At 40.6% G+C, this 15,798-nt stretch overlaps 1 protein-coding gene across 2 annotated transcripts; it reads left to right on the plus strand.

Moving 5' to 3' along the window:
* The first annotated feature begins 8,040 nt into the window (after nucleotides 1-8,040).
* On the plus strand, nucleotides 8,041-15,719 carry THUMPD1 (THUMP domain 1 NAT10 acetyltransferase adaptor). 2 transcript variants are annotated; one of them, XM_086375468.1, is made up of 4 exons: nucleotides 8,041-8,334; nucleotides 9,597-9,774; nucleotides 10,748-10,996; nucleotides 11,816-15,719. In XM_086375468.1, exons 1-4 carry the CDS (start codon nucleotides 8,104-8,106, stop codon nucleotides 12,232-12,234), a joined length of 1,077 nt encoding a protein of 358 aa, XP_086231594.1. In that variant the 5' UTR covers nucleotides 8,041-8,103; the 3' UTR covers nucleotides 12,235-15,719. The 2 variants fall into 2 exon arrangements, with proteins under 2 accessions (XP_086231594.1, XP_086231595.1); XM_086375469.1 differs by having other exon boundaries at nucleotides 9,600-9,774.
* The last annotated feature ends 79 nt before the right edge of the window (nucleotides 15,720-15,798 follow it).

The following is a 15,798-nucleotide window of genomic DNA, read 5'->3' on the forward strand; positions in this document are numbered from 1 at the left end:
TTAACCAGGTGGAAGGGTACATCAATTCAGGAATATGATGCCAGTTTCTTTTTCTCCCAAACACCTTTAACCTTTATAAGGGACTCCCTTTATGCCCCTCTCTGCAAAGGGGGTGAAAACATTCTTAGCAGCATTGACTAAAGTGGAAATAAGAAGTAGGAAAGGGAGGTGAAAGCACTCTCTTCTCTCCCCTGACCAGACTTTGATGTAAATTGAGAAGCAGAGTGGTGTGGATGTAGCAGGGCTAATTAAGCCATCTTTTTCCAAAGTTGGAGAGATGTACCTAACTTAGTCTTTGTTTACAGTTCTTTTTACACTGGAAATGGCTGAGACAGTGCCTCTTAGTTCTTAGCTTTGAGCTTTAGTTGAGAAATGTGGAGAAGAGTAAAAGTCTAAGCATCATTTTGAGATATATATATATACACATGGATATAAAAATATAAATGACATCTATGTATCTATATCTATATCTATATATATATGAAGTGAAGTGAAGTGAAGTTGCTCAGTCGTGTCTGACTCTTTGTGACCCCATGGACTGTAGCCTACCAAGCTCCTCTGTCCATGGGATTTTCCAGGCAATAGTACTGGAGTGGATTGCTGTTTCCTTCTCCAGGGGATCTTCCCGACCCAGGGATCAAACCCAGGTCTCCTGCATTGTAGACAGATGCTTTACCATCTGAGCCACCAGGGAAGCCTATATATATATATATATATATATATATATATATATATATGACTGCATAAAGGGCAAATAAGATATGACACCAAAAGATGCATCCCCCAGGTCTGAAGGTGTCCAGTATGCTACTGGGAAAGAGCAGAGGAGAATTACCAATAGCCTCAAAATGAATGAAGCATCTGGACCAAAGTGAATGTGACCTTCAGCTGTGGATGTCTTTGGTTACAAAAGTAAAATCCAATGCTGCAAAGAACAGTATTGTACTGAAACCTAGAATATTAGGTCCATAAATCAAGGAAAATTGGATGTGGTCAAAACAGAGATGGTAAGAATAAACAGTGACATCCTAGGAATCCATGAATTAAAATGGACAGGAATGGGTGGATTTAATTCAGATGACCATTATATCTACTACTGTGGGCAAAAATCCCATAGAAGAAAAGAGTAGCCCTCATAATCAACAGACGAGTCCAAAATACAGTACTTGGGCGCAACCTCAAAAATAACAGAATGATCTAGGTTTGTTTCCAACACAAGCCATTCAACATAATAGTAATCCAAGTCAATGATCCTACCATTGATGCTGAAGAAGTTGAAGTTGACCAGTTTTATGAAGACCGAGAAGACCTCCTAGAACTAACACCTAAAAAAGATGTTCTACTCATCATTGGGGATTGGATTGCAAAATTAGGAAGTCAAGATACACCTCAAGTAACAGGCAAGTTTGGCCTTGGAGAACAAAATGAAGCAGGGCAAAAGGTAACCGAATTCTGCCAAGAGAATGCCCTAGTCATAGCAAATACCCTTTTCCAACAACACAAGAGACTACTTTACACATGGACATCACCTCAAATTGATTACATTCTTTGTAGCTGGAGACAGAGAAGCTGTATACAGTCAGCAAAAGCAAGACCTGGAGCTGACTGTGGCTCAGATCATCAGCTTCTCATAGCAAAATTCAGGCTTAAACCAAAGAAAACCAGAAAAAAACACTAGGCGAGCCAGGTATCACTTAAATCAAATCCCGTATGAATTCACAGTAGAGGTAATGAACAGATTCAAGGGACTAGATCTAATTAACAGTGTGCCTGAAGAAACATGGACAGAGGTCTGTAATATTGTACAGGACGCAATTTATCCCAAAACGAAACTATCCCAAAGAAAAAGAAAAGCAAGGAGGCAAAGTGGTTATCTGAGGAGGCTTTATGAATAGTGGAAGAATGAAGAGAAGAGAAAAGCAAGGGAGAAATGCAGAGTTTCAAAGAATAGCTAGAAGAGACAAGAAGGCCTTCTTCAATGAACAGTGTTTGATAATAGAAGAAAACAACAAAAGGGGAAAGACTAGAGATCTCTTCAGGAAAATCAGCAACATCAAGGGAGCAACCCGCCCAAAGATGGGCACAATAAAGGACAGAAATGGTAGAGATCTAGTAGATACTGAAGAGATCAAGAAGAGATGGAACAAATACTTGGAAGAACTGTACAAAAAATATCTTAATGAAGTGGATTATTATGATGCTATGGTTAGTCACCCAGAGCCAGACATTCTGGAATGCAAAGTCAAGGGGGACTTAAGAAGCACTGCTGTTAATAAAGCTAGTGGATGCGATGAAATTCCAGCAGAACTATTCAGATACCTAAAGGAGGATGCCTTCAAGGTTTTGCATTCATTATGTCAGATCTGGAAGACCCAGCAGTGGCCGCAGGACCAGAAAAGGTCAATCCTCATCCCAATTCCCAAGAAGGGTAGTGCCAAAGAATGTGCTAACCACCAGACAATTGCACTCATCTCCCATGTTAGCAAGGTCATGCTGAAAATCTTGCATGCTAGATTGTGAACATCTAGCAGCATCATGTGAACAAAGAACTTCCAGATGTCCAAGCTGGGTTTAGAAAAGAAAGAGGAGCAGAGATCAAATTGCCAATATTCACTGGATTATAAAGACAGCAAGGTAATTTCAGAAAAATATCTTAGTTTCATCAACTATTCTAAAATCTTTGAATGTGTGGATCATGAAAAACTTTGAAAAGTTCTTAGAGAGATGGGAATACCAGACCATCTTATCTGTCTCCTGAGAAACCCATATGTGGGTCAAGAAGCAAGTTAGAACCCTGTATGGAACAACTGATCGGTTCAAAATTGAGAAAGGAGTATGACAGGGCTGTCTGGGGTCACCCAGTTAGTTTAGTCTATACGCTGAGCACATTGTGAGAAACACTGGGCTCGATGAATTACAAGTTGGAATCAAGATAGGTGGGAGAAACATCAATATGCAGATGATATCACTCTAATTACAGAAAGCAAAGAGGAACTAAAGAGCCTCTTGATGAGGGTGAAGGAGGAGAGTGAAAGAGCTGGTTAAGACTAAATATTAAAAAAAAAAAAAAAAACTAAGATAAAAAGAAACACAAAAAACTAAGATCATGGCATTTGGCCCCACTCAGTCAAATCATAGCTTTGACTATATGGACCTTAGTCAGCAAAGTAATGTCTCTGCTTTTTAATATGCTGTCTAGATTGGTCATAGCCTTTCTTCCAAGGAGCAAGCATCTTTTAATTTCATGGCTGCAGTCACCATCTACAGTGATTTTGCCTTGTCTCTCATGGACATACAATTTGAAAGGTTTCTTTAAGTCTGGTAGTCCTTAGGCCAGAGCTGGGACTAACTTTGTCTTTATGGTAAAAGAGTTAATGATCAGGTAGGCCTCCAGAGTCCCCAAACGAGCAGAGGAGGTGAAGGGACAAATGGCGGACTTTTTTTTTTTTCTTTCCCTCTACATTCCTTCACTAAGCCTTAGTCATGTAGGAGGCTCTTTTAATCCTGTGTTGCTATGGAGACTCAGTTCAGTCAGTTCAGTCACTCAGTCATGTCCAACTCTTTGTGACCCCATGAATTTCAGCACGCCAGGCCTCCCTGTCCATCACCAACTCCCAGAGTTCACTCAAACTCACATCCATCAAGTCGGTGATGCCATCCAGCCATCTCATCCTCTGTCATCCCCTTACTCCTCCTGCTCCCAATCCCTCCCAGCATCAGAGTCTTTTCCAATGAGTCAACTCTTCGCATTAGGTGGCCAAAGTACTGGAGTTTCAGCTTTAGCATCATTCCTTCCAAAGAACACCCAGGGCTGATCTCCTTTAGAATGGACTGGTTGGATGTCCCTGAAGTCCAAGGGACTTGCAAGAGTCTTCTCCAACACCACAGTTCAAAAGCATCAATTCTTTGGCACTCAGCCTTCTTCACAGTCCAACTTTCACATCCATACATGACCACAGGAAAAACCATATTCACCATTCTCATGTTTTCAGGGGCCTCAGGGTCAACATCTGTGTTGATAAACTCTTTCTAGAAATTCTGATGGGTTCTTGTTGGGGTTTTGGTGTATCTCCTGAATTTTGTTTAAGCTCTTTTGCCTAGGTACCCCTTTTGAAGACCCACTAAGATACACTTCCTATAATGCTTTAGGAGCAGCATACCTCCATTGTTAGGATCCCAGTCAGTTAGATTTGCTTTTGGAGTTTCAACTGGATCAGCTAGATAAATAAAGCTGGTATGCTTCCTCCCTAGCCTTGTCAATAACCATCCTTCTTTTATCCCCTGTGAGCATCAAATTCAAAAGAGTAGGAATGTCTGCCCAAGAGGGATGGTAAGTGGCAAAGATCGAAGAGAAAAGTTCAGTCATGTGGATTGGGTCCTCTCGATATGTAGAGTTCTTGTTTTTCCAATTAAACAAATATGAAGTTGAGAATGGCTTGTGCATCCATAGAAACCCAGTTGGTTGGCCATCTGCATTAAGGTCTCCGATGGCATATTGGTGCAAGGCAAATTGCCCTGCTTCAGAAGTGGCTCCTGTCCAAACTGGGTCTTGGATGGTGATGCCAAGCCAGGCTCCTGTGCCCTGGGTGTTAACACAGAAACCCCTAATTGATCTCCACAAGGAGGGGAAACAGGAGCATGGGCAGTTGGAACACCTGCCAATGCAACATGTTTGGCCAGTGGAGGAGTTGGGTTGGTCAGAGAGAGTTTAAGTTCTGAAACAACATATCCTCACTCTCACTTTCTCCCTCTCCCTCTTGTAGTATAGGTGTTTCCTTGACTTTCCTTCCAGATTGCTGCACCATAAGGCAGCAGCCATTTGACTGTTATTCCTGATGTAATACCATAAATGCCTCTACTATGGAATCTCATCATTTTTACCTGCCCTTTCACAAAACAATTTTAATTGTGAGATCATATAATAATTAAGTGAGCCATTTAAGGGCCATCGAGCCCCAGATTCTAGAATATATTGGGACTACACACCATTAGAACAGGATATCATCTCTTTCTTAGTCATAGGCCCACAGCTATATCTTGCCCATTTATTTAGGATACAGCCCAAACAGCTTTCCTTAGGGACAGATGGAGTATTTCCTCTATTGATAAGTTCAAGAATCACAAAACAGAAATTTAATACCAAAGGCACAAACACACTCCATTATGAATGGACACAAAACCAAAAGCAAATGAACCAGTTCACAAAATCAGGTAAATTCAACAATCCCCCCTTTCAAAAAGGTACCCTGCAAATTGGCTTTTCCTTTAAAGGAAAAGTCCAAATTGAGAGGGGAATATGTTCCCAGCAGTACACACCAGAGCAACTTACCCTACTATATGGAGCCCATCAGCTCCCAAATGTCAATTCCTTACTCCAACTACCAAATGCTGGGGCAGCCCATGCCACTTCAGGAAATTCTGAAGGGAAGATCCTGAGGACAAATGTCCTGGCAGCTGCTAGGGCCTTTCCTGAAAGTTCCCCAAGTGGGGCCAGTTCACCACGAGCAGCATGGCTCCTGGCTGACTTGCAAAATTTGTTACTGAGCCCAAGTTCATTCTGCTCACCACATGACAGGTCAATAAATCAAGAGACAAGTTGTTGGAGTAATGAGTGATGAGTTTAATCGGAAAGCTAGAGACCAAGAAGATGGTAGACTAGAGTCTCCAAAAACCATCTCATCTCAGTCAGGATTCAGGGTCCTTTTATATACAATAGGGAGGGGGAAGGGGCTTTCAGTGGCACCAACAAATGGCAAAACAGGGCTATAAGCTAGTTGCTAGTTGACAGTTGCTCACTTGGTTGGGTGGGAGGGGTCATCCCACTGGGGTGCCCTGACCAACTGCTGAGTGGGACTTTTATAGCTGGTGTCTGTCTCAATGGAGCATGCAGGCTGGAGCCAGGGAGGGAAAGGCCCCCTATGCCTTAGGTCCCATGTGGGACCACTGCTACAACACCACAGCATTGCAAGTGTAACATGACTGCTTTTCACAAGCAGCTCAGGATCTCCAGAAATATATGCTACGCAAACCCCACAGATGACATTCTGAAAAGTAAAGGTGGAAGCAAAGGTGAAAGCAAAAAGTAAGATGGTGATAAGATTTTTTGAAATAATGGTAAGATCAGATCAGATCAGTCGCTCAGTCGTGACCGACTCTTTGCGACCCCATGAATCGCAGCACGCCAGGCCTCCCTGTCCATCACCAACTCCCAGAGTTCACTGAGACTCACGTCCATCGAGTCAGTGATGCCATCCAGCCATCTCATCCTCTGTCATCCCCTTCTCCTCTTGCCCCCAATCCCTCCCAGCATCAGAGTCTTTTCCAATGAGTCAACTCTTCGCATGAGGTGGCCAAAGTACTGGAGTTTCAGCTTTAGCATCATTCCTTCCAAAGAAATCCCAGGGCTGATCTCCTTCAGAATGGACTGGTTGGATCTCCTTGCAGTCCAAGGGACTCTCAAGAGTCTTCTCCAACACCACAGTTCAAAAGCATCAATTCTTCGGCACTCAGCTTTCTTCACAGTCCAAATCTCACATCCATACATGACCACAGGAAAAACCATAGCCTTGACTAGACGAACCTTTGTTGGCAAAGTAATGTCTCTGCTTTTCAATATGCTATCTAGGTTGGTTATAACTTTCCTTCCAAGGAATAAGTGTCTTTTAATTTCATGGCTGCAGTCACCATCTGTAGTGATTTTGGAGCCCAGAAAAATAAAGTCTGACACTGTTTCCCCATTTCTTTCCCATGAAGTGATGGGACCAGATGCCATGATTTTAGTTTTCTGAATGTTGAGCTTTAAGCCAACTTTTTCACTCTCCACTTTCACTTTCATCAAGAGGCTTTTGAGTTCCTCTTCACTTTCTGCCATAAGGGTGGTGTCATCTGCATATCTGAGGTTATTGATATTTCTCCTGGCAATCTGGGGTTAAAAAATATTGTTTATCAATAATAAACAATTATTGACTCTAAGTTCAGTGCACCTTTTGCAGATTACCTCCTTTAGGGTTTGAGGCAACTCAAATCTGGCAACAACTTTGTACCTGAGTAGTAACTGTGGGTGAGTGTGGGGAGCACTTACTCCTCCTGAACACATACCTCAAAACGGATATCTTTTCAACGATTTTTAAAGATAAATATATTAACATGATAGTTGCTGAACCTATGGATAAAACCACAGAGAAAGCAGTGTGAAACATTTATGCAACCCATCATTCCTGGTTGTAAGTCATACAGAAACATATTCTGGCAAATTTAGGCTAAAAAGGAATTTATTGGAAACTTTTGGAAAGCTGATAGAATTGTAGGGAAGGCTAGAGGAACAGGTACCAAAGATGCTTGGTGATAGGGTCTGCACGGGGCCTCATTGTGTTGACCTCACCAACAAACGATAAAGTCACAGTGACCCATGTAACTGATCACATTGCTCAAGCAACATCCTATTTTCACCGCTGGCACTTACTTTCCCAAGACTACCTGATCACCCTACCGTGGGACACCTCTGACTCTCTCAAGACTACGTGACTGCCGAATTCCACTTGCAGGCTAAAGATAAACTAACCACCCCACTTCAGGGAACCCAGTTTCCCTCTACTGGGTATAAGAAGGATTCTACTGGGTTTCTTTTCGAGAGCCAGTCACTCTTTCATTTCGCTTTAATAAATCTCCTTTTCTTTGCCTAACTGCCCGGCTTGTTCTCTTCTTCTCCGCACTGGCCTTACAGTTGGGAAAACTTGGAAGCTTGAATCGGCATTAACGTTCTGGAAACTGCCACTACCGCTTCTGAAAGGGCTGCCAATTTGCTTATACTGGATGCAGTAAGCTGCTGCCACCTGTGGCCGGCCCCTACACCAGGAAAACAGGTTCTTCCCGAGGTGAGGCTAAGGCGAGTGCCTGTCAGTCCTGACGAGGGGCGAGCCTCACGCCATCACGCCACAGCCTTCCGCCGTTTACTACCGGCATTAGGACCCGGCGTAGCACAGAATGAGGCTCGGGGGAGGGACTAGGGGAGGTCTTTGCGCTCCGTGACGTAATCAGCCCGCGCCAGCAGCGGCCAGGGCTGTGGAGAAACACGTTTCTGGCGGGCCTCTCCTCTAACCTACCATGGCGGCACGTATACAGCAGTCTCCTCAGCCTGGCGGCGGGAAGCGTAAAGGCAAGGCTCAGTATGTGCAGGCCAAGCGGGCTCGGCGCTGGGATGGCGGTGGGCCCCGCCAGCTCGAGCCCGGGATACAGGGCATTCTCATCACCTGTAACATGAACGAGCGCAAGTGCGTGGAGGAGGCCTATAGCCTGCTCAACGAATACGGCGACGACATGTATGGACCAGAAAAGGTACCAGTCCCAGGGAGGGCGGGTCATTGAGGCAGAAGGAAAGGGTGGCAAGCTAGTTGCGTGAATTTGGCTGCCACAGTGGCGGTGAGGAGGCGTGTCCTCGCCTAGGTATATTCCCTCCGCCCCCCCGCCCGATCCCTACCTGGTCTTGTGCTTGAAATGCTTGCACCTCCTTGTTTTCCACCCCCATCGTTAACCAGGGTGGCTTCCAGGTATAGATTGCTTCCTTCGGTTCAGGCGTTGTTTCTGAACCTCTTTCAGAAACACGTATTTCTCATCGTAGCTTTGGGAAGTATTGCTCACCAGGACACTGGTTCAGGTTCACACTTCATTCGGAAAGATTTTTGCCACCATTTGGAACCGTATGGCTGTACAGTGTTTATCCTAAGCAGTAACATCTCTAAAATAGTGGTTTGGGTACTAGTGCCAGTTTCTTCTCAAATGTATATAAAAATGCATTTCAAGCAGTAAAAATATTTTATAACAATACCGTATGAAATCTAGTTGTTCAATTTTGGAAATAATTATATTACTGGTTTAGGATTGTGACCAATACGCACACATGCACACCCCAGGGAATTAAATGAAGGAGGATAGTACAAAGGTTATTTCAATTCAGGTAAGGTACTGTCATTTACTAGCTCAAAGGATGAACATGTTATTTAATTCTGCTGAGCTGCATAAAAAGAATGTTATAGGACTTTGGAAAGTTGGCTAAAAAAATTGCATATGTACATAAAATAACATCCCTGTAAACAAAAAATGCTCCATAAATGTGTAAGATTAGTGCCTGATTGGTAACCATATTCATCACTAGTGGAGCAGAGAACTGGGCAACAAGTGTATGTCCTGTCTATGTGGATACCTTGAGCAAGTTCTTTAACTATTTCAGTAGTACAATTGTAAAGGATTTTTAACTTCATAACTATTAGGTTTAATCTTTTGAAAGGAGAGTGTCATATCAGGCACAGAGATATCTATTGATAGGGTTACAGTCCACCCTGTAATGATTCATCTGGTGAGTACATTTCCCTCTGTCCCAGACTGTCAGGATGCTTTAGAAAACATTTTCAAATGATATGTATGGTAGTCTGAGGAAACTCCCTTCTTTCTCCACATTTTGGAGGAGGTGGTGTCTAAATAAAAAGTTTTATTGTTAATATTGTATCTTCTGCCCCTGGGGGTGGGGTTTACATAAATAGTTAACTAAGAGCTTTTAATATGAGCTGTTGTGGCATTTCTCCTCATTAATTTTATGCAAGCAGTTTGCAGACAAGGATCAACAACCCTCTGGAAGTGAGGGAGAAGACGATGATGTGGAAGCTGCCTTGAAGAAAGAAGTTGGTGACATTAAGGCATCCACTGAGATGAGGCTAAGAAGATTCCAGTCAGTGGAGAGTGGAGCAAATAATGTAGTCTTCATCAGGACACTTGGGATAGGTGTGTCTGACTAATACACTTTAAGATTATTGATCCTATAATATCAGGACATCACCCTGACTCTGAGAACACTGCCTACAAAATGGGTTCATGGGCATGGCTCAGTTAATCATTTGATTGCATCCTCTCTGTGTTAGCCCTGTGTTGGCACTAGGCATATGGAAAGGCGAAATGGGGTGGTGGACTAGCATGGGCTTAGGAGTAGAAACCTGGGTTTGCCACTTCCTTTGTATTTAACTTTAGGCAAAACAAGAGTTCATGGTTCTGTCTAAAAGGAGCAGATGCTACTCAGCTCTCCCAATTTGGAATGGCTCCAGACATTTGGGAATGTAGTCTCAGGAGAGCCAGATCTTCTGATTTTTCAAAAGAAGTTGGAAATCTGGAGAAGTTTCTATGTTTTTAAATGTAGTTAACTAATTTAAAAATATTGAAAACACTGAACAGCCCCAAATAGAATTGTATGTAGTCAGGATGCTTCCTAAGGACTACATTATGGTCTTGTGGCTAAGGGATGACTCTGAGGTCTGAAATCTAGAGTTCTGTACAGACTTAGCTAATGGATTGATTAAATCTTGAGTGACTTGAAGATTTTTGTTTTTGTAAAACATGTTCTATTTAATGTTTATTCGTTTGATTGTTGCTGCTCTTACAGGAAAACAACAGTATGACGTTGTCATTAGATAAATCAGACATCATGAATAAATTAACTCCAGAGTCTTCATGAACAATTGCTTTTGATAAAAGTGGACTTAAAATATTAGATACAGTATTAATACAGAGTGCACCAAAGAAATATTAGTTGGAAGAAATGTTTGGTTAAACTTGCTTAAAATTCATTATGATAAGTTTTTCTAATCTACTGTCAGTTTATGTCGCTGCCAATGAAAATTCTTTTTAGAGAGTCTGAAGAGTTTAAAATGTGTGAGGACTTTGAAACTTACCTGTTTGTTTTGTGCTGATTTTTTTCTTTTAGAACCTGAGAAATTGGTGCATCATATTCTCCAAGATATATACAAAACCAAGAAGAAGAAGACTCGGGTTATTCTACGAATGTTGCCCATCTCAGGCACGTGCAAGGCTTTCTTAGAAGATATGAAAAAATATGCAGAAACATTTTTGGAACCATGGTTTAAAGCTCCAAACAAAGGAACATTTCAGATTGTATACAAATCTCGGAATAACAGTCATATGAATAGAGAAGAAGTTATCAAAGAATTGGCAGGTATGTTTCTCTTAGTGATTTTGCAAAGATGTGCCATGGTAAATATTTGCTTTTAAGATTTTTTTTTTTTAATATTTAGGGCTTATATTTTTGAGTGAGAGCAAGTATTTTAAAATGTCATTAAATAATATCAAGCCTAACTTCAATATGTTGGGTCGCTGATGCTGCTGCTAAGTCGCTTCAGTCGTGTCCGACTCTGTGCAACCCCAGAGACGGCAGCCCACCAGGCTCCCCCGTCCCTGGGATTCTCCAGGCAAGAACGCTGGAGTGGCTTGCCATTTCCTTCTCCAATGCATGAAAGTGAAAAGTGAAAGTGAAGTCGCTCAGGTTGTCTACTTGAAAGTTATACAGTCATGTCTGACTCCTAGCGACCCCATGGACTGCAGTCTACCAGGCTCCTCCGTCCATGGGATTTTCCAGGCAAGAGTACTGGAGTGGGGTGCCATTGCTTTCTCCTAATATGTTGGGTATGAGATTATTTTTGGTAGTTAGATACCAAAGTCTTTTCCAAATCAGAATTGCATTTTCTTTGAGGAAAAAAGAGCTCTTATTAACTTTCTCAGGATTTCATTTGTATTTATGTATTGAAAGCATTCAGAAAACTTGATTCAAATACATGTAAAGTAGTGGACTAGTACATGCATTTATATATATACTATAGTATAACACTACTAGTATATGTAGTGTTTCAACAACTACATTTCTGATAAGGTTAGTTATAAATTTAACAAATTCTAAATAGGGGGAGGTGAAAGATTGTTTTTGTATCCACCGAGCTTAATGGTATCTTTTTTTATCTTGTTTTCCTTTTTGTTACAGGAATAGTAGGCAGCCTCAATTCAGAAAATAAAGTGGATCTTAGCAATCCACAGTACACAGTGGTAGTAGAAATCATTAAAGCTGTCTGTTGCCTGAGTGTTGTGAAAGATTACATGTTGTTCAGAAAATACAATCTCCAGGAGGTGGTGAAGAGTGCTAAGGACTTGTCACAGCTTAACCCAAAGCAAGCAGCACAAACAGGAAATGGGAAAGAAGCTAAATTGGAATCTGGTGACAAATCAAGTCAAAATGACCCAGCAGAAGGAAAAAATAACCAACAAGTGGTACCAGAGAACAGTGAGGAGCTGAGTCCAACAGAATCAATATCTGAGACACATGTGGTGAATGAGGGGGTGGCTAAACCTGAACTTGCAAGTCAAGTCACAGAAGGATCTGAATCAAATGAAAATGATCTCTGATAGGAAAAGAAATTGTTTGGTATTGAAGGTAGATATTTCTTTTTTTTTTTTTTGGAGGTGGATTTTTCAACTGGAGTTTTGTGAGATGTTGCTGGGATTCCATATAAAATTGTGACTAAAAATACTGTTTTTGATATTGTGTTCTCCATAATTTACTCACAGTAGTGGAGCAGCTCTGTTAATAGTTTTGTTAGAGGTCTTTCAGCCATATATGGCAGTGTGCAGTAGGCCCACGTGCATTTGGTTGGCTTAGAACAGACTTTGGATAAATTGGTGAACACTATTGCAGAGAGCAGAGGGTGGTAGGGGAATGATGTTGGCCTCTCCTTCATGATTACCTTCCCCACTATCCCCTTCTGCACTACCAGCTGACTTACAGGAATGAACAGGCTCTGTGAAATCAAAACTCAAGAGGGAAATTTCCATTCTAAGAAAGGAATTTTTGTGTATTGCAACTCAGTTGTCCCCTGCCGCTTTGTTGTAAACATTGGACAAACATGGATTGTATAGGTTAGAAGTGAATTGTTTTGTGAATTTTTTTTCTTTTGGGGATTTTTCTTGTTTTGTTTTTATCCACTCCCCACCCCTTTTTTTTTTGACAGTACCATAGGGCATGTGGGATCTTAGTTCCCAGACCAGGGATCCTACCCATAGCCCCTACAGTGGAAGTTATGCTCATTTTTATGTTTTAATAACATTTGTTACAAACAGATCTGATGGTGCAGTGGTGCAATTTTTGAAGGCAAGTTTTGAAAGAAAAATGTTCCATTCTAGGCATAGAATTACAGACATTTCTGATAAGGTTGGTTATAAAGAATGTGTCTTCTGAGTCACTGAAGTCTACTAGTGCAAAAGGGACTCAAATGCTTTATACTGTAAGCTACTTTACAATGTAAAGGGATATATAATCCAAGCTGTTCCATTGTATATCCTTTGTGAAATGCAACTTACAAACTGAACATTTGTTTTAGCAGTTGTAACTATAAAGCATAGCCCCTTGACAAATAAAGATTATTTTAATGGCTTTGGAATACCAGAACAGTAAACCTTTTGTTCAAAAAAACCACATTCAATGAAAAGGTTTAGAAAGCAAATTATTTAGTGGTAGAATTTTTTCCAGAAAAGAAAAATTCGAATAATTGATAAGAATCTAAGAATACCAACATTTAGCTAGATCAAGGAGTACAAGAAATTGAAGACTTTACTGTCAGTATAATAAATTGACTTACGTGATGCTAAAGAGGTTTTGTATAAAAGCAGCAGCTTCTCTGTGTGAGCTGATGAATCAACAGATTTCATGAATATTTGTCATGCTGTAGCATTTGTAGGATTTGTAAATGATCAGGAAATTCAAGAAAACTTTAAGTTACTAGGAGCCTCTCCAAACAGTGGTCAATAAAATTTAGTAGGTCTTCATATCTGAAAACCCAGTGATCTGTCATCTGTACTCCTAGTGCCCCATCAGTGGCTGGCTCTGTGACAAATTCTGCGTCACTTTATTAAAAGAATATCCTATGACTTTGGTAATTACAGCACATTGCTTTCTTCACAGTGTGAAGAAAAAGCTTGGAGGTGAAGAAAGTTCTAAATAATGCTACAAAAGTGGTTAATTAAAGATACATTTATGTGTTTAAAACAAAAGAACCAACTAAAACCTGAATGAAGAGCATGTAAATCTCTTACATACAGAAATCCAATGCTTATCTGAGGAAGAGTTAGCCACAGGATATTTGAGCTGAAAGGTGAATTACCAGTAAGTTCTAAGTACAAGAAAACACTAGGCCAGATTTTGCTAAATGCTTTGAAGATGAAGAATGGTCTCATTAGACATTTTTTCATTGCAAGAACAAATGAGCTGTTTTTATGAGGGCCTGGAGAAAAATATTTTTTTCTTTAAAGTGACAGGAGTCTTGGATTAAAAGAAACTGACTCTTTGGAATAATTATGTTGAATAAGGCACTCTTGGTTTCCACAGACACTTGGATTTGAGAATGAAGAAAGCAACGTCTCAAGCCTTATTTAAACTCTCCTTGAAGAATTGCAAAACCAAATTAAATAGCATTTCCCCTCCTTTTCCCAACACTATGTGACTGGGTGAGGAACCCTTTCTCAAAATCTCAGCTTGAGATTTTGTCATTGAGAGAATAAGAAGAACTGAGAGTCCTATTCTCACGGTTGTGAATTTCTGTGAAACATGAGTATCCTTCAACTTGGTGCTGACACACGCAATACTTTGAAAGTTTTTTCAGGGGTTCCTCCAGGGTAAAACTGAAAAAAGAAGAGAGATAACAAAGAGGATTGCAAAATAAAATAATTGAGAATACTGAGGGGTTGTGAAATTAGCTTTTGGAGTTGGATTTATTTTTTAACAAGTTTGGCAGTATAAATGTTAAGTCTTGCACCAATGGCTGTAGTTGTTTATTGGCTAGTGAACATGGAAATAATTTTTATCCTTCTAATGATTCTGGTTAATTCTTCAAACCAGAAGAATTTGGGATGGGGCAAAGAGAATAGCTTCCCAGGTGGCTCAGTGGCAAAGAATCCACCTGCCAATGCAGGAGGCACAGTAGACGCCAGGTTCAATCCCTGGGTCAGGAATATCCCCTGGAGAAGGAAATGGCGAATCACGCTAGTATTCTTGCCTGGAGAATTCCATGGACTGGGGAGCCTGGTGGGCTATGGTCCATGGGATTGCAAAGAGTCAGAGGTGAATGAACAGGCCAACTCCTGCTATGTGAATAGAAAGGACCTTGCTAATGCAGATGAGGCTGGTGCTTCCTTATATATCTTTAGAATGTTAACTCTTAATAAGTTGAAGTTATCTTGAAAGGATGATAAAAGCATTCTAAGTATCATTGGGGGAATGTGAATAATAGGATTTTGGTGCCTTCAGACTTTCCAAGACAAAGATACTTTTATTTTGATAGTACAAGACTTGGGGAATAAAATTGGCTGTAGGCATACAATTGTATGGAACTAGGTTCGTTTTATTTTGTGAAAGCTGCTACTCTACATAAAGATTTTGATGTAATAGTTTGTTGTAATCCCCTTCTACATTTGTATTTGGTAAGGCCTAAGTGTGACAAAAGCTCTTCTGCAAATACAAGGTAGTACCGTGTTCTGTTGGAATCTGAGTTCGTTCATTGAGAGATTTATTTTCAAGTTTACCAATTGTTTATTTCCACTAACGTTTGAGCATATTATTTTATATATGATGGGATTCCAGGGTGGGAATGGAGTGCTTTTTCTCTTTTAATTTTTATTTAAAAAAATTAGTTAAACTCCAGTGTTGTGGTTTAGTAAACTTGTTTTGCTTTATGGAGGAAAGTGTTAAATTTGATATTTTAAAACATATTTCTCGATTATTAAATATGATTTCTGAATGTTGTTTTTACTTGTATTTTGCTTTTGATATGGCCAGATATTCAGCTTTTTTTTTTTGATAGTTCCTAATGTTTTCAGAAAAATAAAATTAGTTCCCTAAATACTAGTGTTCTCTGCCTCTACTTTTTCTTTCTGCCTCTTATTAAAGCTCTTGCTCTATAATTGTAATTATAAAGTAGT

Source organism: Bos grunniens, chromosome 25, assembly GCF_055505025.1.
Source record: "Bos grunniens cultivar Pamir isolate PY7600 chromosome 25, Bosgru_T2T1.0, whole genome shotgun sequence".
NCBI lineage: Eukaryota > Metazoa > Chordata > Mammalia > Artiodactyla > Bovidae > Bos > Bos grunniens.